Genomic DNA, 24417 nt, shown 5'->3' with positions numbered 1-24417 from the left:
CATCAGGGTCTGAGGATCAATGACATGAAGTCTCATGAAAATGTGCAATGTACCGATGGATCCTCCTGAGAAATCAAGTCGAAATTGGTAACAGGAATGGGCTGCTTCAGCTACCCTACACAATGAAAGTGATTTACTTCGCATTTGTTCGAAAAGAATTCTTTAATTCGACTCACCAGTGAAAGAGGCTGGGAGGCATTAATGGCATATACATTCTCTAGACTACATTTCTTGAGGTCCCATCTGAACTGAAATGTGGCGGTGACATATACACTCGATGGCATATGCTCAACAAAACAAGCTGTGCTAAGTTGTGAACATAGTGTTTATTTACAAGACATTTTTATTGCATAATACATCAACCTTCATTCTATACAACGTTGCCTTTTAAGCTGTTTGAGTTTTCACCACTGTGTGAAATTACAAGCAATACAGAACAGACAAAATAGTTTTAAGTATGTTCAAGATGTTAATGCCATGCATCCAGCAAACTTTAACGACATAACGACATTAGATGTCTGGTAATAATGTAACGACATAGTAAAAGAACTAGCAACCAACTTTTTGAAACAAGAAAAAGGGGAAAATAGTCAGCTATCCATTTCGAAGTAAAGATATCCTATCCAATATAACGTGTTTAAAACAATAAATGACCCCGGAAACATTATCCTTGCTGTCTTGTCTATTCGGTTCACGTTGGTTCCGGGTTCGTAAGCAGTTAGTTCGCTCTGTGCAGGTCTATAACTGCTACTGCCGATCAAACAGCGCCAGGAGTTGGCACAACAGCTGCTGCTGTATCTGTTCGTCTCCATCTCAATGCATTCATCCCCTTCTATCAGAATCTCCCGTTCCCGTTCATCCGTCTCGTTTACGTAGATAGCTTTTCTTTGAGGTGGAGGTGGAACCTGAAATTGGAAGACAAAGGTGAGTCGGTGCTTAAACCAGATTGGTTGAAAGGTTTAGCTCCTTCTTTTAAAAAATGTCTACGAGTTTTTCCACTGTCTACATTATAGAAATGTCGCTATTCAGATGGGTAATACGATTCCGGTATTCGTGTGAGTAGTGTCGTGTAAAATTGAATGTCATTTATCCGAAAACCCTGCTTTAAGCTGATTCTACAGTCAAAGGTTTCATCAATCTTTTGGTTATTGTTCAACACTGACGCAGCAACATTCCGGTATATATTATGGCGGTCTGCACCAATCGAGATAGTTGTTAACATTATTATTACGCCCTATGCATTCTGGTAAACACTAAGTTGTCAGAAAGCACTGTACGAAACGACCAGAGCCTCTTACGACAAGTATTGACACGTTTCGTCCTGAGTAGAGTCACGTCTGATTTAATACCTGTGCACGGCCAGATTGCGGCTGATTTTCTTTGTCTTTATTAATGCTGAAATTGAGTTGTGATACCTTTAGTCATCTTCTGCATATATTGTTTCATGGTTAGATTAGATTTCCGAAATGTCCTGAAACAAGAAACTTCTATGTCAGGTTTACTTTCCGATCGCAATGATTTACGCATTGTCTAATCTATCAATATGAGAACGTCAGTGACTGCATCTTGTGAAAAGAAAGATATCCCAATAATACAATCAAGACGTTATTGGAGGTATGACGCCGATGACATCAAAGACATAAGTCTTGTTTTGCCATAACTATTACCCTTCTCGAGTGGACAGTCTCGAGCTCGTCTGTTGATATATTCTCATGGTCCATATTAAGAATGAAATTTAACCTCATATCTGTATCAAAATAGCCTTGTATTGTGTGGATATGTTCCTTTAATCGCCTGTTCATTAAACATTAAGATTCTATTGGGGTTTCTTTTAAAGTTGTCGAATAATAAGTGTCCCCATTTACACTGTTCCTGTATATATGAATACAGTATTCTTTTAAGTTTGCTTTTGAAAGTGTGCATACTGTGGGGTTTAAATCCCTAACAGTCTGTACACTGCAACTCTATATAACAGTACGACGTGCTTCTCTGAATGTTTTCCAAATGTATTTGTGAGAAACTCTTCAGATCAAACCTTACCACAGTCGTTGAATGTCATAAGTGACATGCATAATCTATCACCACTTTTTGAAGCATTTTTTCTGAAAGTATCTAAAGACCTGACCAGTAAAGCAATGCTTTGCTACAACCCTTATTCCATCTTCATAGTTTAAGGACCGATATCAAAACTTTGCGGTACTTCATCTTCTTTCATCACAAGCATATTCAGACATCGAAAACAAATGCTCTGCATTGTCTCGAAGCAGACATTGTGATTATGTGATCATCATTCGGAGAGCCCTTCGTCTGAAGTGGTGGCCAATGAGTTTACTAGACACATACATATTGCTTTTTCACACTGGAAGTGCTTCACCAAATCTTCACTGCGGTAATAACACCTCGCACAGGAGAATTGCTGAGACAATCAATACGGATGACCAGTTCAGCAGAGAAACAGCAATTGTAATAAAGCACATTATATGCTACTTGTAATGCCGGAGTATATTGCGGTGCTCTACGTCAAATTAAAAATATTTGATCTTTGATCCTCTCATAGATGAACAGAAAGTTAAAACTATGTCCAATATGTAAATTAGAGGACTGCAATTTGTTTAATATTTTGATGGTTGAAAGTCTCGTACACATGTTTAGGTTTCAAAATTCAGGAATTATATCTAACCATCTCCGCATTTCTGGTACTGGATTGGAACGTTTTGGAAGCATATGTTTCACGTCATATCCCTATGATTTCACAAGAGACTGCGGCTCTATCCTAAAAAGGTACGCCACAATCTGAAGTGTAGTTCTTTGTCAACCAAATTAGAGTTGATGGTTCGAGTATAGTCAGGAGTCTATTTTGGATTTTCCATCTTTCGAAAGATCTATTTCCCAGCCATTAATGCAACAAGAAGAGTATGTAAGTGCCAGATGTCAGACCTTCAGAGTGCTGACAGGGTGACTCACGTCTCTTCATGCCTTACACGTCCCAATAAAAATGGTCCAAATGCAATTAGTTCTCGCCATGATGTTTTGGTTTGTCGTCGGTATTCTAGTCATGTTCTCCTTATCGTCAACTAAAAACAAGAGCTTGTGACACTGAAAGAATAGGATTTGACAATATCGCTAGGTCTTCGTTGAAACCACAGATTCTGAATATCTAAAATTAAGGCATAAATCGTCCGTGATCTTCTTCTAACTGATTGAGTTAACGCGTTTAGTAAATAAGTTTCAAAACACACCGTCGTTTCTCTTTATCTCGACACATCGTGAGATTAAGAGCAGCACGTTCTGAAAAAAGGATACCCAATGCAATATCCCTTGACTAGTGTTCTGCCAACAAACCTAATGTGCTAGAAGGCAAGACCTATAATTTTATATGTTGTTTCAAGGGAATAACGGTAAATGTCAAGCTTGACATAATGGATAAATTGGTCGACTGCAGTGAACTTGATCCACGTATGTGGCCAAGGTTTGCATCTGTTTGCATAGAAAATTGATAAAAAGCGGCCCACATTTTCTGTGATGCAAAAATTGTATTACCGCGTATGATTGCACTGACAATGATGGAACCCAGAGAATTCCAATATTTCCTTTTAACAAAATTGGTGATATCATTCTGTGTCATGCTGTTTCCAATATCTAGTCGAGTGCCAAACCATTTTTATATGTTTGACAAGTCTGTTATTGTACTAGTAGGCATACACGGGGAACGGGATGAGTTACATCCTTTCAGTCCCATAAAAAACCTAACCAACAACGCATTCCTTTCACATGGACAAAATCGATAATAATGTTACCACTAGGTATGTCGAGACGCGTCTCACATAGATGAAATTTCATAAATATGATTTCCTCACGAGCCAGGGCAAAGGAAATGCACTTAAAAAGTTTCTTAGAATTGAAACCTTCCCCCGCTCATGGGAATTTGGTTTATTGTCAATTTGAATTGTTACAACATTTCGTGATATCAAGGCGGGCTAAGCTGAGTTGGCGGAAAGTCTGATCTTATGCATGCTTGCTGAACGCGTGAGGTATGTGTTGACTCACCTGGAGTCAGAGTCAGAGCATATCTGAGATTGAACCGATCATGTGTCGCTGACGCGGAAAAGGGGCGCAACTCCTCCGGGCAAAGAGAATTGACGCTTAAATGGCTGTGCAGCTTTTTCATTATGTTTGAACACGTTATCATCTCTTCTTGGACCTTGCTTAGCTGTTTGTTTGGCAACCTTTAACATACTGAAGGAGGTAGGTAATGTCTTGGAGCTGACCTGAGTTAGCATGTGTTAACATTTAGAGCGCGTGTCAAAAAAGCTGGACCAGAGCGAAATGTGGTATAAAAAGTGAGCTTTTCTTTTCTTTTCCTTTTCAGATTCACGACAGCGCGTTAACATTAATTGTAAATATTCACATTAATTGTAAATATTCATGCAGATATGTAGTTCAATGACTTCGGGTATACATCGATACTCATGATGTCATTTGATGACATCCTTCATACAGCTGAAATTTTGCTGACCTTAGCTGCAAACAATAAACAAACAAACATATGCCTTCCTTCGTGATAAAGCCGTGAAAATCCGCGTTAGAATTGGTCTTGACGAATGCTTATCGTAAGAGGCGATTAATGGGAGCGGTTGTCAGATTTGCTATGGCATCCAAATTGCGTAGATCGATGCTCACGATGTTGATCACTGGGTTGTTTGGTCTAAATTCAATTATTTACATAAATCCGCCATATATCTTGAATATCGCTGAGTTCGGCGTAAAACAACACACTAACAACCCATTCCTTCGTGATAACTAGTGTTGGAAAACCTTGGACATGAGAACAGCAGTGTTATCAGCTGAGCACAAAGAGATACGGGTTGATGTCATCAAATTGTGAGCTTCTTCTCGACATCAATAGTTCTAGATGATAAATTCTGAAACCGTATGAACCCTAGTAATTAACTGGATATATATTTTCGGATTGAAGCCAGCAGTCGGTGTCTTATGGTCCGTCCCTCGTATCAATATTGGGTTACATTCGGTCCTGGTGACTTATTGATGTCGTGAGAATGAACTAAATAGGATCATTTGGTAAGCTGGCTGGTTTTCATCGTGCCCCATGGCGGTCATCGTTGTCCAGGTGTTTATTATAGACGAACTCTTTTTCATTTCGTTAGTGCAACGTATCGATACAGATCCTTGTACTGCTGTCCGCTCGTGTGTTTCGACGTTTTGATACAGATTCCTGTGCCGTGCAGACAACGGTACAAGCATCAGTATCGAAACGTCACACTAACGAAATACTGAAGAGTTTTTCCACAAAGTTTGCCTATGTTATTGTTCTTGCCAACTTTTACAATGCCAGTCAAAGAAGTCTTCAAGTTTCCCTCAAGCTAAATAAAACCAGACCTTACCGCTGCACAAAGATTTGGAAAGGGGACATAGCATCACAGGTTATTTCTGAAAAGCCTTGCATTCGACCAACCAGTGCGTCCTTTGCGAGATCGCGAACGTAAAAATTCGAATGTGTTTTTTTTTATCATGCAGCCTCGGAAATTGTTCACACGGGACATTCCGCACATCAGTTATAGGTTGTGCGACTGATTCCGAATGCTAGAGAGCGTCTATATCTCGCTTCTAAAAAAACGCAAACATTTGCTTCGGAAGAAACTTTCCGTAGCCCGTGGGAAGTACTGCCAAACAATCTGGGCCATCTCGTAGTCGAAATTCTTTTGTTCATTTTTCACATGTTGAATCGAGGAATGGATTCCATTTTTAAATGTCTTCAATGAAGGTCACTATTTCTGTAAAATGAAGAAAGCTGTTTTCTGATAGGCTTAAGGACACAGGTAAAGATCACTTTCGTATTAGCCAAAGTCCGAGAAACGTCTTTCTGACGTGAATTGAAATGGAGTCTCTCTCTCTCTCTCTCTCTCTCTCTCTCTCTCTCTCTCTCTCTCTCTCTCTCTCTCTCTCTGTTTCTCTCTCTCTCTCTCTCTCTCTCTCTCTCTGTGAATCGTAGTCACTAGTCATTCGGAAGAACAAGTAATATACAACTGAATTTATATAATTTTTATGCATAATCTTCCTGGGTATTCATTTCCGACCATATTTTGGATCAGCTATTTTGTCACAGAATAGACATAATGGACGTATACGTTTACCATTTTGATGATACCTGACAACAAATATGTGCCTCTGCAGACTTGGGATCATAACATATGCCTATGTGGATTCGAACCAAAAGTCAGAGAGATATGAGATAATATCTCGCAGACAAATGGCAGTAGAATTATCCTCTGCAAAATCGGATCGGTGTTTGTTCCATCATTTTCTCAGAAGTGTCGTTGCATATCAAATAGAATAAAATAGTAAAGGGGAATGTGTACTTAGCATACCATCTACGCATGCCGCGATCCTATATCCTCCAGAACTATGTACACTATGTGTCTAGGCTACGAAACTAATGGTATTCACTCACAATTTCATCTTCATCGTCTTCGTGTGGTGCATTAAGTTTAGAGCATATTGTCATGAAGTAGTTGACCGCGGCATACTCGATCAGGGCCGCCATCTCATACACTAAGCACACGTTGAGGAAGATATCTAATGCTGTGGCGTATGGCACTCTGGGTAACCCTTCTCTAACAGTCATTCCAATAGCAGCAGTGCTCAGGATTGTTGTAACACCTGTAAAACAAGATCTGATATTCACATTTCTCATCATGTTTGTGTTGTAATCTTTCCAAATTTGAGATAAAGTTTTATTGTTTTCAAACGTGTGATGATGTTTGGGTTCTAATGTTCCCAAATTTACGATAATGTTTGGGCTGTAATGTTTCCAGATGAATGATAATGTTTGGGCTGTAATGTTTCCAAGTGAATGATAATGTTTGGGATGTAATGCTTCCAAATGAATGATAATGTTTGAGCTGTAATGTTTCCAAATGAATGATAATGTTTGGACTGTAATGTTTCTAAATGAATGATAATGTTTGGTTTGTAATGTTTCCAAATGAATGATAATGTTTGGTCTGTAATGTTTCCACATGAATGATAATGTTTGAGTGTATACGTAATGTTTCCTATTGTCTGATAATGTTGGAGTTAAGATGTTTCCAAATGTTGCAACAACACTGCGTTTTCATTCATTGCATATTATGAACTTTGACTTTAATAAAAATCTAATAATCAAACGGGAAATTCCGAGATTCCAGACTGACATAGCATGTTGTGATAATAGTTTATCTGGACATTAATGTCTCATACAATCATCACAAACAAATTGTAACTTCAAGTCAAAAATGCAGGTATTCCCACGTGACATAATTATATTTTCCATGATGTCGCTTTAATAAAACTGCACTACCCTTATGTGTTAATGAATGATAATTGCATCCTGACAACACCAAGTGACGTGACGTGCAAGAAAACGCCGTTCGAATATTCCACTGGAATGTAACTGACAGTACCATTTGTGGACACAAAACGTGTGACACAGTACACTTAAGAATAAACTTTGCCCCTTCTGTAAACTAAAAATACATACGCGAATTTTCATAAGGAATGAAATAGAAATGCCTTAACGTCGCTTTGGCAGGAGTTCTAGTGAGGAAGTGAGTATGGTTTTACGCCGCTTTTCGCAATATTCCCGAACTATCACGTCTGGGGACACCAGAAATGAGCTTCACGCATTGCATCCATGTGGAGAATCGAACAGGACCGAACGCTTATACCACTTCGCTAACCCACCGCTCAGCGGAATTTCTAAAATTTTATGAAACGCCGGAAATGGTTTTACCTTTAATGGCAAGTTGAACTACCAGATAATCCCGGCGTCCAAACTGTCACTCTGTCACAAATACATGGCAACACTAACTTTTAATGCATGTTCTTACCTAGCAAAACTCTTGCAGGTGCAGCATCACTATTGATCCAAAATGATATCCATGAGAGGGATGTAATCAGGTAGCAAGGGAGGTAAGTCTGCAGGATGTAAAATCCAATATGGCGATGCATATGTATGTCAACTCCAAGAATAGAAAATTTTCCTGAAATGAAAATGTGGTAATTACTAAGTCGGTACAGTTAATTTCCTACTGGAAGAACACTATCATGGGGAGTGTGAGCACACCCAGCTGGTTTCGGAAATATCTTCCGCATTCAACTTCCGAGCCGATTCTAACAGAAGAACGTCACGGCAATGACCGGTTTAAAAATGATTCTATGAAGTTGTCATTTAAATACTGGGCGTACAGCTTCTGCTTGTTATGCACATAGACGTTCTTCTAAACCCAGGCAATTCAGTGACATTGTCCATATTTTAAAATGGTTAGACTAATATGGAGATGCCCACTAGTGTATTTATTTATACATTTCGAAAACCGTTTTGAGCGTCTATTGTTTGTAAACCGAAGAGGGCTATCGTGTTTCTGTGTCCACTCACGGCCACTATTGTAGGAATTTTGCCCAGTTGCCTACATTCACTAACACACACACAAGTATTAAATTTGTTCCCCGATAGCTCATCTATTTGTGTTTAATTCACTCTGTGTATATTATTTGTGTATGATTCACTCTGTAACATAAGCGTTTCCTGTTTATTCAGTTTACTCTATGGTTAATAAACAAGATGACTACTCACCGAAACATCACAGCAGGGTATAAGGATTCTGTCTTTGCCATAACCATGGTGACGTAATATTAGGGTCCTGTATACCTTGATTATGTTTCATATGTGCGCTTTAATTACTCAAGGGCAAGTGATTTGTATTTTGGGCCAGCGGCTCTTATACTGAATAAAACTGTCTGTCTGCCTGATTTCTTAATATATCTGTAACGGTTATAAGCTGTTGATGTTCTTTAAAATTTAATTTAACTAAAATTCAGAATTCTATCAAATTTGGAGACTTATTAACAATCAAAAACATGTTATAGCAGTGATACACGTACATGTTCAGGACAATCAAATCTATTCGTACGGAAGGAATGATTAAATTCCCTTAGATTAACGTGATAACCTTTTCATATTTGACGTGATTCAATTTGTATGTATCCGCTTGGCTTTATAAATAATATCGGTGGAAGTAACCAGCCTGACTAGACATGAAATGACTTATATCAGCCAATCTACTTTTTAACCGACGGCTAGCATATGTTATTGTGTTCAATTTCCCCTTTCATATCTCTGTTTCCGTAGAATCATTAATATTTCATCAAACTCCGTTTAAGATATGTTATCTCTAAAACACAATGATCGAAGGGTTCCATCTCCGAAGAGCGGCCGTTGTTTATCTCGGTGTTGTCTACTGTCTGTCTGGATCGACGTGCTAATATTCGCGGATGGATTACATTATTTCCAGAACGTGCGACCTGATTATCTGACCCAATAATCTTTTCTAGTAATAGCTGCGTTGTAAATTGCCTCTGCATATGTGTGTCTCATGAACAGACATTGTAATTATATCAATCGAACGTAGAAAAGCAAAGTCTGACATGGGGTATCGTTTCAAATTAGTAAGTTTAGTTTTACGCCGCTTTTAGCAATATTTCAGAAATATCACGACGGGGAACACCAGAAATGGGGTTCACACATTGTACCAATGCATATTTTATCAGCGTCATAGGCGAACGCTTTGACCACATGGCTACCCCACCGCCCGCGTTTTGTGCGATGGTTGTGTTAAAAATATGAGTAACTGGCTGAAATCAAGATTTGATATATCGTTCGGAGAGACCTACAGGAACATCTAATCTTCAATAACCTACCTTTATAGCGAACACGGTTATGACGAACTCGTGTACACTTTATGATTTTAAATCGAAATCCATTTAATGACTACTGCTAAGGAAATTTAGTCGTCGTTTTCACATTCGTACAACCGTAGTGTCTAATGTTGGTCAAAGCCCCACTCAGTAATAACCGTGATTTATTGGGCACATTGGCAATTAATGACAGACCACCGCCATATTGCTGGGATATTGCTGAATGCGGCGTAAAACTAAACTCACACACTCACTTTTTTTACATATTAACTTAGACATCACTTATCAAACGTTATAGCTGTTTCTCACTAAGTAAACGTACGACTAAGCTTTTGGCAGGTCGGAATCATACGTGTCTTACGGTTATGGAGTAGGTTTTAAAGCTGTTATTTGAAATCGTTGATCAAAACATTGTTCTAACTATTGGCTGCAGATGTACAATCACCTCACCATATGTAATATAATGATAATTCCATATAACGGCAGTATAAAATGATATCACATCAAAAATGAGTATCACGAATGGGACGTTCCCAGCCAGTATGACTACGAAATCAATGAAACCGTTACCCAGTGTGAACTCAGAAATTCAATTATCAGTTACAACTGGCAGTTTGCACTGCATTTGGACAAAATCTAACTCTGATCTCTATTCCTGATGGTGAAACCCACTTAAGTAATCATAAGAAAGACTGAAGGTCGAGTCGTTTTCCGTCCACATCATTTGCGTGTCTTTATTAGCCACTGTCAATAATACCAAATACTTGCTAATGGGTGTTTAAAACACATGAATCAAAAACACATGCAAAGGCAAGTCACGAATTCGCTTGAAATATAATGGAAAGATTTATTACAGGTCGAAATAGGTGCATTGCTGCTTTAGTTTAATGCGTAAATTAAGGCGTACGTTAACTGTCCTAAATACGATTCTGTTCAATAATATATTTACCTAAAGTATTTCTCGACGTTGTGTTGTATGTTTCAATTATTCCAAGCTCAAACGTTGACGTTGTCAGGCCTTCATACGTATCGACCGCCCCCTTCCAGAAGTACACCATATCATCTGTGGTATAGCCAACTGAAACAAGAACATATGGGATTTAAGCCATGTTAAACTTTAATACGTATACCATAACACCCGTTGTATAGCCACCTGAAACGATGAGATAAAGACTTCAGTCCATGTTAAGCTTTAAGAAGTGTACTATAACATCCGTGGTATAGCCAACTAAAACAATGAAATATAGAGTTTATACCATGTTAAATTTTAAGAAAATAGACCATAACATCCGTGGTATGGTCACCTGAAACGATGAGATATAAAGTGTAGTCCATGTTAAGCTTTAAGAAGTACACCAGAACCTCCGCGGTATAGCTAACTGAAACAATGAGATATAGAACTTAAACCATGCTAAATTTTAAGAAATACACCGCAACATCCGTGGTATAGCCAGTTGAAACAAGGAGATATGGAGTTTAGCCCACGGTAAAACCTGAGAAGTAGATGAAAACATCCGTTGTGGAACCAACCAAAATAAGGAGATATGGAGTTTAAACCACGTTAAACTTTAAAAACTACACCATATTAAACATTATTGAGTATTACGTACGGTCATATTACTTGTAGTGCAGCCAGCTGAGGATATGGCGCTTTGTCACTTATGATGTGAGCCCAAACTTTTATAAACATGTACGATTTCTAACAATCGTGAAATGCGCATGGTACTATGGAACATTGTCGAGGCGAATTCACTACCAGTGACTCCTTGAACGACTGTAAGTATTCCCTCGAATTCCCATGAATTCTTCTGGAACAGCAGTTTCCCAGACAACACCCAAATCACTCTCATTTGACGCGATTACTTTAAAATGTCCCTTGACACATGTTACGCAAGTTCATCCTGATTTTAATTGATATCAGATGTTATGCCTCCCCTCGCAATTTAAAGATGAACAGCCGATTACATAAATCTACTTCAACAACAGAATACAATTATTCGGAACAATTTGGTTGCGAACACCAGAATGAGTGAGGGGAATTAATCAATATCCCTATTTCAGATGAATGATGGCCGACAATACATTGTTTTTTAAATCAGAGTTGTTTTCCAAGTAATCCAGTGAGTTATATTTCAGTGGTGGTTAGCGTTCAAAATCGCATTTCATGCGTTTTTGTATGTTTGCATTTCATTATTGTCCTATCAAGAGGTTGCCAGAGCGATCACATCTCCACATGGATCACAGACGTGGTGTTTGTGATGGGTTAAAGGTCTTTGGTTGGGGAAGAAATGAAACTTATTTCATCATGTCTGAGATATTTGCCTGACAAACGGTAATCTGTTTCCAATTAAAACATTCAGAAATAATGGTGGGTTTGGAACACATTTGAATAAGCACTTGCGTTTCATCGATAGTGCCTAAATAGGAGACACGTGTCAGGTTAGAAGGTGAACACCAGTCACCGATGTTAATATAATGTATTTTTGTCAGAAATATGTCAAACTACAATCCTGTTTTGCTGTGAAGACAAAGACTAACATAACTGGAAATCCAATGAGGTAATAATTTTGATAACGAGCTCAATAACAAATCGTATGTCTGCTGTATCTCTAGTAGGCGTAATAGCGTTCAAATTATTGTGTTTGCATAAGTCATTTGACAAATTCCCAATACATTATGAGCAAAAGTGGCAAAACCTTACCTTAAACAATGCCCAGATTTTTGCCAGTTTTGTAATGTTAACACGTTTAAATGCCCTGCCGCAATTAAACACGGATGTCAACTTAGAGTATTCACTTCAAGACATTCAAACTTTGTTTCATGACCAAAACGCCAGTTTGACCATGTCCCTTATTCCCAGCGCTAGCCACGGTAACATCAAGTTCCATCCTTCATGGCGGGCGGATATCGAACCACAAACATTCCTCTCTACGGATAAACTCTTTACACACTACACCACGAAGGCGATCTAATTATTTACAGCACTATTTTAATCAAATGGAACCACAGGAGTTCTTACACTATCTGTTAAGAAATATACGATAACACCTCGTTTCATCCCTACCATGACAGTATTCAGAAAATGCCTCACAGAAACTACAACATATGTCTGCAGAATTTCTAAATACAGAGACAATAGACTGTTTTGACAGACGACAACAGGAGCAGCTGGTCTTCACAGGAAGTGACGTAATCAGAGGATTTAGAGTAATCTCCCCTGGATGCACAGCCTGCATATAAATTGGCCTGCCTGCCCATAGAGAATCAATGATAATGTCTCAAGGACGTGGCAAGATACAACTTGCATCAGAATGGTGGTCATCAAATGTTCTTTGTCCACGAATGAAGCCGATGGTAATGTGCTATGAGCATGGAAGTGGTAAGAAGAAAACCGCTGAATGCGTAATATAATTTCCCATCGGGTAACGGGTTGATCCAGGGTATTAAGGGATCAGGGAGTAATGCCAGGGGATATACGACTGATCATTGTCTTATGTGGAAATGTACCGTTCAGCGTCCACTGCTACAGTCTTTGAATTCGTCTCTCATCTCTTTACCTTTGTCTCCGCCTTCTTCCACTCCAACTTTCTCAGCCACTTCAAATTCCACCCATCTCCGACCACCCTCCTTTTCATTTTTCTTCATCCTCTCTTGTTATCCTTCCAATTCCCCTTTTACATTCCGCATCCCCCATTTAACTCACAGATATTTCACTCTACATAATATATATATATATAGAGAGAGAGAGAGAGAGAGAGACAGAGAGAGAGAGGTCGATCGCATATGCATTAAAATATATGGGATACATAAAATGATATACTCACAGCTTCCAAGTTTTAGAGGACATTTGATTTTACCCATGGGGTACCTGTGAAGATGCATGGGACACTTAGCATTCACGGTCAATCTGGAAGGATAAATGAATCCGTCAGAAATTTAATTTTGCAGATTGGTTTATTTTCATACATGAAATCAAAGGTTCAGCGAATGCTTTATGGCAAACTTTGCACAAACTTTAAGATAGGTTGTTCAGTCAGAAATGAAATAAAAAGAACAATACCAGACAAAAAGCAGGATGCAATATCATCATGAATGATGTTTCATGTAATTAAGATTTAAGGTGGCGGCTTAGGCGTGATTATATTTGCATCACTTCAGCATAATATGTTTTGCCAACACCGAATGTCAAAATGTAATTCAATGTCAAATTCATAAAAATATACATCTTTTGCCTTATTACTAAGAGATTTTTCTAGAAATTAACGTTGAGTTTTATACCTAAGTTACTTGCGATACACACACACACACACACACACACACACACCTGATAAAAGTTGCAAGAAGCATAAGGTTTTCATTGATGTCAGTGGAGATTCTGGCACGAAATAATTTCGAAATCGTGCAGTCAGACTCTTTGTGTTGATGCATCTCATCGTATCTCGATCGATCCTCACGGTCTTTGTGTCTGGACGTTTTGTCTAGACTCGAATACTTACCATAGTCGTAAAGAATATTTCTGAGTACGTCGTTAAACGACAAACGAACAAAACAAAACATTTCTTAGTCTAGTGTTGCTGCTTTAAGTGAACACGATGATCATCTTCTATCAAACCGATACTCTTGATACAAAGAGCCATTTCAGACCAAGCTGCCTATATTAAAGAAAAGCTAGAAGATACGCTTATTTACAGTCATTTCTTAAATATGATATATCTTGTCGTAAAGCCCTTGTATCATGATCAAACGTACAATGAAATTCCTACCGTCCGTGAAAATGAGCCCTTTGTCTACCATCAAAGGTTAAGGTTGTATTTCAAAATGTGACAATACATCCAAACAAACAACTAGAGGAAAAAACGATCCATTATCGCATAACAGCATTCTATGGACACAGATCCATTTATGTTTTTTTCAGTTCTACAAGATGTCACTCTCTCCATTTACGTCTATTGTGCAAAACAGCACTGTAAACTTTTTATCAAACAATTATCCTAATATGCACCTGTCATTTTGGAATCTTTCGCAAAGATCCGTAATTACGAAATGTTCGTTTTTCACAAGACAGCTGTCTTGTTTTTCTATGACAAACGTCTATTGTGAATTACATGTACATAGTGTCCTCCATTGAACAATGCTCGAACTTCAAAAGACATTTAAATATGTTTTAATGTACTGAGGACTTCCAACGTGATGCATGTCCGTGTCCAAAACGAAACTTATCACTCGATGAGGTGTCCAGACAAATGTAAAATATCGTGATGACGAAATGCAATACCCAAACATGCTACATAGCAATTCTGATCATGCTCCAGGGAAATATCTGGAGGAATACCAACTCAGGTTAGACAGGCTGTACTGATTCCACCAGCACTTATCGAACACAGCAAATATTACGGTCTCATCGGACTTCCGGTCGTCTAACACGGACTTACGTTGCCGTGCCTTGTCTCTGAGAATGCATGGGATTAATTTCGTTATCTAATCTGAAATCATAAGACTGGCATTGCTAGGGAGAATCTTGCGTGTGTCATGAGATCGTATTCTCATTTAATATTAGGTATAAAAGAACTAATGCCCTCAAGAGAATTAGTCTGGTAGTGAGACTGTTCCACAACATCCAACCTTACTGCATCGCGTATGCTATGCCCATTGTAGACGATGCGTCAATATTTGATAGTCTAATTTAAGATTTTGGACAAATCCCTTGAAAAACGATTTTCACATACAGATACATATTCATCGCTTGCTGCAATTATAACTAATAATTTAATCGTAAAAAATATCTTCATTTCATTTTCATCCTAACATACTGAATCCAATGAAAATGTACAGTTTCATCTGATCAATAAACCATCATGGACTTGGAAAACATTCCTATTGAAAGGACAAAGGAATGTCTCTCACATATGTAAATGTTAGGCCAAATACTGCTTATTCATAACGTTAAACTAGCATACTGTGTTTGGAATAGCGCTTAATGAGATCATTAGTGCCATGGGTTGAGTCTCAATAGGGAAATAAATGATTTGAATTCAGAAACTCAGTTTGTACATTAGCTTGTAATCAGCTTGTGAACCACGGTGAGATTTATGAAATAGCTATAATTCTGTATCAGAATGGGATACCAAAATTTGAATATTGAGTTGAGAACGTGACTGTGATGGGGGGTCCATAATTGCCTTGTCGCTGCTATCTCATTTCAAAGATGCTATCGGAATTTCTGGCACATTGTGATACGTTAATCCCGCCTAGTAATCAGCACTTAAGTCTTTATTTATTAATCATATGAACATTGTCAGATTGTATGAATGATCTATTGTCTATGAAAACAGGGTCCTATCTGGCCAGGATGAGTCAACGTGAGGTAAAGGCTTCTTCAAATTTGTAGTTGTGTAAGGTTTATGGTGAAATCAATCGAGTACTAAATCTTATCTTAGGTGTATTAGGCTTCAATGTTTAAAGAATTAAGATCGTTTCCCTCTTTCATCGAACTCAGAAGAAAATGTCCGACTACAAAGCAAAACGCTTCATCAAAGATGCATAAAAAGATCTAGTTGAGCTTGGAGAAGTTTCAAATGGACTCATGTTTTTATATTAAGCTGGGGAAGTTTCGGGTCGACAGGTTAACAACGGGATTTGGCTACGGTTAAGAAACGGTTCCGTTTTAACGAGCGAACTATCAGGAACTTCATGTCGCTATTTCACTGCTGCGAAATCCGATCAATTGGAACTTGGTGGCATTTTACTGGTAGCAGCTGACACCATGCGCAATTAAATCCCATCTTTTCAAAAAGCTTGCCATTAAAACCAATACATCATTTGTCTCCTGCTTTGCGAAAAAACGATCTCTCTCTAGCGTGAGGAGTGATCGTGATTTCCAATGGCGAGGACTCCGATTCCACCGATTCCTCTGTATCATTCTACTTCCGAATAAAGGAGTTACACATCCGTTGATTGGGGGAGTTTGCCGACTCTTCCTCGGGCTAGAGAAATCGGAAAATTTATCTTGAATGACACTTCCTTCACTGGACATACTTATATCATTGATCTATCATCTTTCAATAACCGCACAGAGGACCCTCTTATCAGGCTGCGGCGGTTGGTGAAATATGATTGAGAGGTTTCTGATGTATGGAACCTTCAATTTCGGGGAGCATGACGATCAGATCACATCGATGGAGGTAATGCCATGCCGAAGTCTATTTTCTTGACAAGGACTTTCTGCTTTCGGTTTAAAGGGCAGCACATCGGCTGGCTCATTTCTAGAAGTGCAAAGAGCACAGGAATAGGCTGGTAATGGCATGGTCTTTCCATTTCCTCCAGGATTGCAGTTGGAGGAGTAATAAGACTTCAGCCTTCAACTTCAAACATCAATCGCTTGACTGCCTTTTAAAGCGTTCCTGTGATATTCATCAGCTTTCATACCCATAAAATCTCATGGGGATACTTTGGCAGTATTTTTCGAAATAGGTTATTGCCATAAGTGTGATAGAATAAAAAGTGGATCGGATGGAATTTCTATGGCAACAGGCCATTGTCGCAAGAGTAAAGGGAGTGTTTCTTGCTTGTCGTTCTGTGGCAAGTCCCGAAGCCCAAGTAGTTTATTGTCGTTAAAAAACAGAATGAAGACTGGGTGTTCATCATATGTGCTCCCACACCACACCACACCACACCACACCACACCACACCACACCACACCACACCACACCACACCACCCATACGCCTTATGTTTGTGTCATCCACTTATCGATATAGACCTTTGCACTTACCGATATGGACCTTTGCTCATACTGTTCACCGCTCTGCCTATGTACAAACTATACAGTAATACGCTTAACTGTGGCATTTAACACTGCTCGCAACTCTACTCTTGTCTAATGCGGTCTTATCCTCTCATTGTCTTAACTAAATACTCTACCTCGGCCAGTTGATCGACTTTTCACACGATCCAATCATCGGTATTTTCACCCATAGTGTTTATTCGTAAATCCCTTATTCTTCAGTCCTTGATTCAATCGTTCCAGCATCCACGACGCGAGGCAAGTCAATCATACAGATAAGATCATACATATATATTGAAATCGCCAGATGATGATTGAGTGTGTCTACGGTTCTGGTAGCGGCGTATACATCACCATGACAACCTTGACTTGCGACCAGTCAATTGAGAAATGATTTCAGATGACATGAAGCTCTATCCTTGCATTTTGGAATTCGTGGACATTTTTACTTTTTTGTCTCTATATTCAGCGAACATGAGGACAACATACAATAAAATCCAAAGTATTTGCTTTCGAAAAACATGGAAAGTGATTTTTAGGATGGTGATTTTGTTTATTTTATCGACAATATTCCAGCTGTATGGCAGCCATCTGTAAATCATCGAGTTTGGAACAGCCAGTCTAGTGATCAAGATAATGAGCATCTATCTATGCAATTGGGATACAATGACAAATGTCAGCCAAGTCAGAGAGCCTTACTAACCGATCTCGTTACCTCTAATGACAATCATGGGTTGTTTAAGATCAATTCTAACCAGGATTTTCATAGGGCTAAAAAATACCCGCACCTCAATGACATGCATGTCACTATGCCCTGATGTACTTTGACGTCGGAGTAAGCTTTGACACACTCTGAAGCAATTGAAATCAAGAACTTGACTTTTTCAGGAACTCTAAGCACGTCTCCACTGCTCAATGGCCGATGACAAATACGATTCTGGTGTTAAAGCAGACAGATTTTAAATCCTTATGATTCAAAGCGTCAATTTCAACAAGCCCGCGTGAGTTTTGTAGCATGTAGTTGACATAAATATGAACGAATGGGAATGAAATGCACATCTAAGCATGTGTTTTCTTTAACGGAAATCCACAAAATAAAAAGGTAACTCTTCATGTCCGTCATACGCCAGCGGTGACAAACGTGTAATGATCCTCATTCACTGCGTATGACTTAAATGAGAACAAAACGGCTAAAACAAATAAAACGTTCATGGATTATTTAATTTCTCAGCTGTAGAGACAACGGACTCCACAGCAATATATGAGAGTCAAATTTGGCACTTGTCCGTAGAACTGTTGATTTAATAAGCAACAACTTATATTTGCATTGCATATGAACAGAAATAACTAAAAGACACAAATTATGCACGATGCTAACATCTGTCACGAGATTTCAACGTAATAACAGGCAACTAAATGTATTAAATTTGTATTCCAGATGGCGAACATAAATATTTTGAAAAATGATAAGCATGTTAGCAAGCAAATGAGTTCAAAATGCTGATTTCTTCGGAATCTGGATTTATCATCTGTTTTGAGCTTGGGCACTGAAAATGGTATATCGTCACTAAGTTTGGAACGTTAGAATAATATTTAGGACTCGATTTGTATGACATTATACAGGCTTCGTGAGGTTGTACGTCAGCATTGGGAATGAAATACGCTAGTGCGTTCTGGGCTCTGCAACCAGTATTATTAACACATCCTAATGCGTAAAACTGTAAATGAAACTATACAAATGTAAGATATTAGGATAGCGTCACAGTTTCACGATTAAGCGTGCACAAAACAATATGAACAAACGTTCCCAAAATGGTGTAAAACTGTCAACACTAAATAATACTTAAGTGTCGTTTACGGGCAAATTCAGAACACCAAGTCCATAATAGATTCCGACCAAACATGGCTAGGAAAAGCATCATTGTTCACAAATTCCTAAATCCAAGTTAATAGTTGTCGTATACAACCAGCAAATTGTTGATGATATACATCCCGAACATCGGTACAGAACAAGGGAAGCGTGGTCCAATCTATAATGAGATAAATTACTTACACAAACCAATTTACAACGTTACTGTTTCATTCAGCTGGGCGACAAGATGGCCCAGGAGAGAACAGAGTCTCCGAAATTTAATTACATTTCAATCTGTTATTTCCAAGGAAGAAATGGACACCGGTGCGTCTCGCATATAGCAGACAATGTCTGCACGTTTCATTGCCAGGGGCACAGAAGCTTTGTTCAATTCCGCTCCTTTGTCACGCTTCCTTGTTCCCTAAACTCGACAGAGAGACACCGGATATCCGGTTTGCGGGATTTGCTTCCGGGCACCGGATATTAGACTCACCTTCGAGACATATACAGATGCCCGTCGTTTCGAATCCGAACAAATGCGTTGGGAACGGTGATGTTGTGAGCTTTGGAATTTTTGCCATTCAGGAAATAGGTGTTTGGTTTCCAAATATACTGAAGAAAACGATTGCTGAGGGTGAATTCAGTGACGTTGTCCATGTGGAATTTGAGACGATCGTCGTGCCATCTCTGTCGTAGGTAGCACTGGAAGGAATAATCCTGGGGAGAAAATTATAGATAAATATAAGAATGATTAGCTCTATGTTTTTGCGTACGCTGAAGTGTTTGGATTGCCAACTGACCCCCATCTATAATTTACGATGACAGAAATAACGCCCACGGCGGAGTGAAATTACAAGACTGGAGATACGAGCAAAGAGAGAGTGTTCCAAGTCAAGAGACTGCTGTTTTAAGGGGTGGCGGAGCGGTATTTGCGTCTAATGGATGTAGGTGATCCTTTTACCAATATTCCAGTAATCGCTGTGGGAGACACCGGAACTGGGTGGCGACACAATCGTGCTCGGAAGTTCAATGTTTTACACTTGTGACACATTAAGCCTGATTGACAGATCATGATATATATTATGGCAAACACGTACTTAACAGGTGATCCTCTATGGTAAGGAAGTTCAACAGTTGCACAGCACTGAATAAGTAAGTCCAGTTTTACGCCACACTTAGCATTATTCCAGCTAAATAAAGCCTGTTTGTAAATTATCGAGTCTGGACGAAACAGTTCAGTGATCAACACCATAAACATCGATCTATGCAATAGGATACCGGTGTCAACCAAGTCAGCGAGCCCACCTACCCGATCCCGTTAGTTGCCTCTTACCACAAGCATGGGTTACTGATCATGAAGGTCAATTGTAACTCGAATCTCCACTGAATACAAGACCAACTGTCCCATTACGACTTTGGAGATTTCTCATCAAATTTAGATACAGGTTTTCTCGCCCCGATGCCGCAGGCATATTGCTAAAAGTGGTGTAAAACCATATTCACTCTGCTATTGTCCCGAGCCCCGTTCTGACTAACTTTGTGATTGTGTTTAGTGCATGCTAACAATTGTCAGATACAATCAATTCGATCGCTGATGTATAAGAGTCTGAGTCTTTTCCATGGGTCTGATACACGTCATATCTATTTGAAGCGGAACACTATTTTAATGGAATTCTAACATAACATTCTCACGTTTTACTACACTAACAAAACTTAATTACAGTCGTTACAAAATCTATGAAACATAGGCAGTGATTAAAGCAGGCTCAGAGTGTACACATGATTATGAATGCAAACCAAAGCAAAGGAACGTCCTCCCTACTAATACCAGACGCTCCAAATGTAGTTCACATTCAGTGTTCGAAAAGACTGATAGAGAGACGGCAACGATCAGCATAGATAATGAATTTGGGGGAAATGTGTACAGTAATTATGCTTCAATTTGAGACATCTGTGGTAACATAGCATACACACACAGCAGTAGCTCTATCGTGTTAAATGATGCACACCGACTACAAACTTCTTTCTTCCTTAGCCTGTGTCGTAGATACAGCGAGTATCAGCTGATTTTGGAAAGTGCCTACGTTTAGGTGTTAATGTCACAATCGTATTTTATAAGCGTAATTTGGATGGGTTGTCAGAGGCGAGAAGATCCGGCACAGCAAGTCATGCTTGTCGTTCGAGGCGGTTGACGGGAACGGTGTGTTTATTTGTTTATTTGTTAGTTTACGCAGCACTCAGCAATAGTTTGCCTACATGGCGGCGGTCTGTAAACACCCGAATCTTGAGAAAACAATCTAGTTGTGCACCGATCAACGCCATTCGGGTACAATGACATGTGTCCGCGCCCGATCCTGGTAATCGCCTCTTACGACAAGCATGTCTTTCCGAAGACTAGTTCTAAACGCGATTTTTAAGTGTATAAGGGGATCGTATGGTCAATTCGCCGACTTGTTTAATACATGCCGACGTATCCCAAAAGTGATGCTCACGAATTCAATCTGTGGATTGCCCCAAAGACGGCCGTCATTGAGCTCGAATTATACAACAAATAAACTAACTCTGGTAAAACAAACAGACATTTAAGAACAGCTGAAGGTTCAAGTGTCGATCACAAAAAGAAGATATGAGATTTCTACAACTTCTCTATTTTAAAAAGAACAGCGGACTGAAGAAAATACTAAAAGGTCTAATGTGACATCATTTGACAACATTTGAATATCATATCATACACCTACACACAACATACTGAGGCTGTAAAAAACGTAAAATCATATTTCGTTTTATTCGTACTGGCCATCCCCTATCATATTAAAATATATACGATTACAACTTGAAATAGTTATAAAACATGAAAGTTGAACGTATCTAACTAGATACCTTCGAGTCGATGGAATCCATGTTAAAAATACATGAAAATGAACGTGTAGGTCTTAACTGAATGCTGATAATAAGTTACAGTTTTGTCGTAAAATGCATTAATTTGTTCTGTTCATTGTATTTGATGGTCTAAGCATAAGGACTTAAATCTTCTGTAGAACCAAACACGTTTGTTGTATCTATGTCTTGCAAACTAAATTTAGTACTTTTATACTGACTACGGTCAACTAAAACAATCCTTCTAGACATCTTTTGCAGACTATGGTCTCTTTATATAGAAAAGGCACATTTTCATTCACATTCAATCTATTTTCTTTATTAATGAAATATTGGTATGATCTTGATTTCATGCATCTTTTGTAAAGCCCTTCATAATTTCAATGAATTAACTTCTGAAACCGTAAACGATGGGATCTAGAAATGTTCATGGTCACCCTTTGCTGATGATGTCATTGGTGAAAGCTTTGACCTGTTCATGGAAATATCCCATATCCCTTCAGGTTGCGCTGACAATCACAATGCTTTTAGCACAGCATGTTCATTGATGCATATGGTCAAAAACTTATCAATCATGACGTTAACAACCAATCATTTTTTTCTAAAGAATCGGGCCTCCCAGTGGGTTTACACAACGCCCCGGGCAGAACTCCCTAAATACTTGTCAAGTTTTACACGACCCTCCACAAGGAACTTCAAATTCGGAAAGTAGGTTTTATCAGAATCTAAAACCTTCGATCAATATTTCATCAGGATAGCTGTCCCTCTGAGAGTTCGTTCCACTTGTCCAAAATATCAGCACATATTTTACCGACAGTGTGGTCAAAGATCATATTTCGTTTCACCAATTTGCAAGGATTTCAGGTTCCAAAAACAGACAATGGTTAGAGTGGACCTAACCTGTCGTGCAGTAACAAATATTCAGCATAGCATAACGGCTTCTGCTGTACAGATGCCCTGCTAAAAGCATAATCGGTTATGCGATTTACACTATGTGATAGGCATATGTGTTTCTGAATCACTAACAAATAACCCTTGATGATCCGGGATATAACTGGACATCAGCAACCCATGCTAGTCGCAAGAGGCGACTGACGGGGTCAGATGGTCAGGGTCGCTGATTGGGTTGACACGTGTCATTGCATCCCAGTTGCATAGACCGAGGATCATGATGCTGATCACTCGATTTTATGGTTCAGCTCGGTTATTCCCAGACCACCCCATATAGCTGGAACATTGCCGAGTGCGATGGAGTATTCTTCTACCCTTTAATATGCAAGGACCTGTCAGTATTTTACAGGAGAAGCCTACACTTTACCATTTATAGTGTCCACCATAACAGGCTGGTTAAATTCTGAAGAGATCATTCTCTCCCTATAGTATCGATAATGGTGTCATAACAGCAAGGCAAATAAGCCCTTCTGATGCACAGAAATCTGATCAAGTTGCGGTACTTACCGGTCTAACCCGATTATGTTTTTATTAAACCAGTCAACCTTAATATTAATGTTTGTATTAAGACACCTTGCATTTATTGTCAAAAAACAGCAAGATATTATTTATTACCGTGAGCGCAGGTCTGATATCGTTTTGGCCTGTAACGGTATGCAAAGAAGTGCAGACAATGCGTACATTCTTCTGTCGTACCAGTGTTACTGATTGAAAGTATGTTTTTAGAAATATGCATCTTATGTCCATTTCATTAGATGACGTGTGATGGCGCAGTCCATGTTCCGCAGACATGAAATTGACATCACTGATATGTGGTGAGTTGGTATGGTTTTATGCTGTTTTTAATAATATTCCGGCCATAGTGAGGGACACCACAAATGGGTTTCGTGAATGTACCAGTGGTAGGAATCGAACCCGGGTTATTGGTTTGAAGAGCTCACGCTTTAATCCCACGGCTCTCTCTCCACTCCACGGAAGCCACACCCTCTGAGTTGGGGATGGAGATAATGTAAGGGTTAAGTGATGTGCCATAACGATATTGACGTTTGTAATCAAATCTTCTAAGGACAACCATAGATAGTTATAAAATATGATGTTCATTCTTCATAATATTTCCCATCATTGACTACTCTCTTACCCCGTCAACCCTATCTGAATCTCGACTGCAATTAGAACAAACAAGCGATGCCACGCAGGTTAGA

At 39.0% G+C, this 24417-nt stretch overlaps 1 protein-coding gene across 1 annotated transcript in view; it reads right to left on the bottom strand.

Annotated features, from left to right (window-relative positions):
- Positions 1 to 308: 308 nt before the first annotated feature.
- The window catches only part of LOC137272621 (gamma-aminobutyric acid receptor subunit alpha-3-like), a 100063-nt gene continuing 75954 nt past the window's right edge, over positions 309 to 24417 (bottom strand). Inside the window, exons 4-9 of the mRNA XM_067805015.1 lie at positions 19881 to 20104; positions 13578 to 13660; positions 10703 to 10831; positions 7887 to 8039; positions 6470 to 6678; positions 309 to 905 (exon numbers count right to left, since the gene is read on the bottom strand). Of these exons, the coding sequence (XP_067661116.1) occupies positions 591 to 905; positions 6470 to 6678; positions 7887 to 8039; positions 10703 to 10831; positions 13578 to 13660; positions 19881 to 20104 (1113 nt within the window). The 3' untranslated portion in view covers positions 309 to 590. The remainder of the gene's footprint in view (positions 906 to 6469; positions 6679 to 7886; positions 8040 to 10702; positions 10832 to 13577; positions 13661 to 19880; positions 20105 to 24417) is intronic.

This window comes from Haliotis asinina, chromosome 2 (genome assembly GCF_037392515.1).
Source record: "Haliotis asinina isolate JCU_RB_2024 chromosome 2, JCU_Hal_asi_v2, whole genome shotgun sequence".
Classification (NCBI taxonomy): domain Eukaryota; kingdom Metazoa; phylum Mollusca; class Gastropoda; order Lepetellida; family Haliotidae; genus Haliotis; species Haliotis asinina.
Note: the sequence above shows the minus strand (reverse complement) of the source record. Positions and strands in the feature narration are given on the sequence as shown.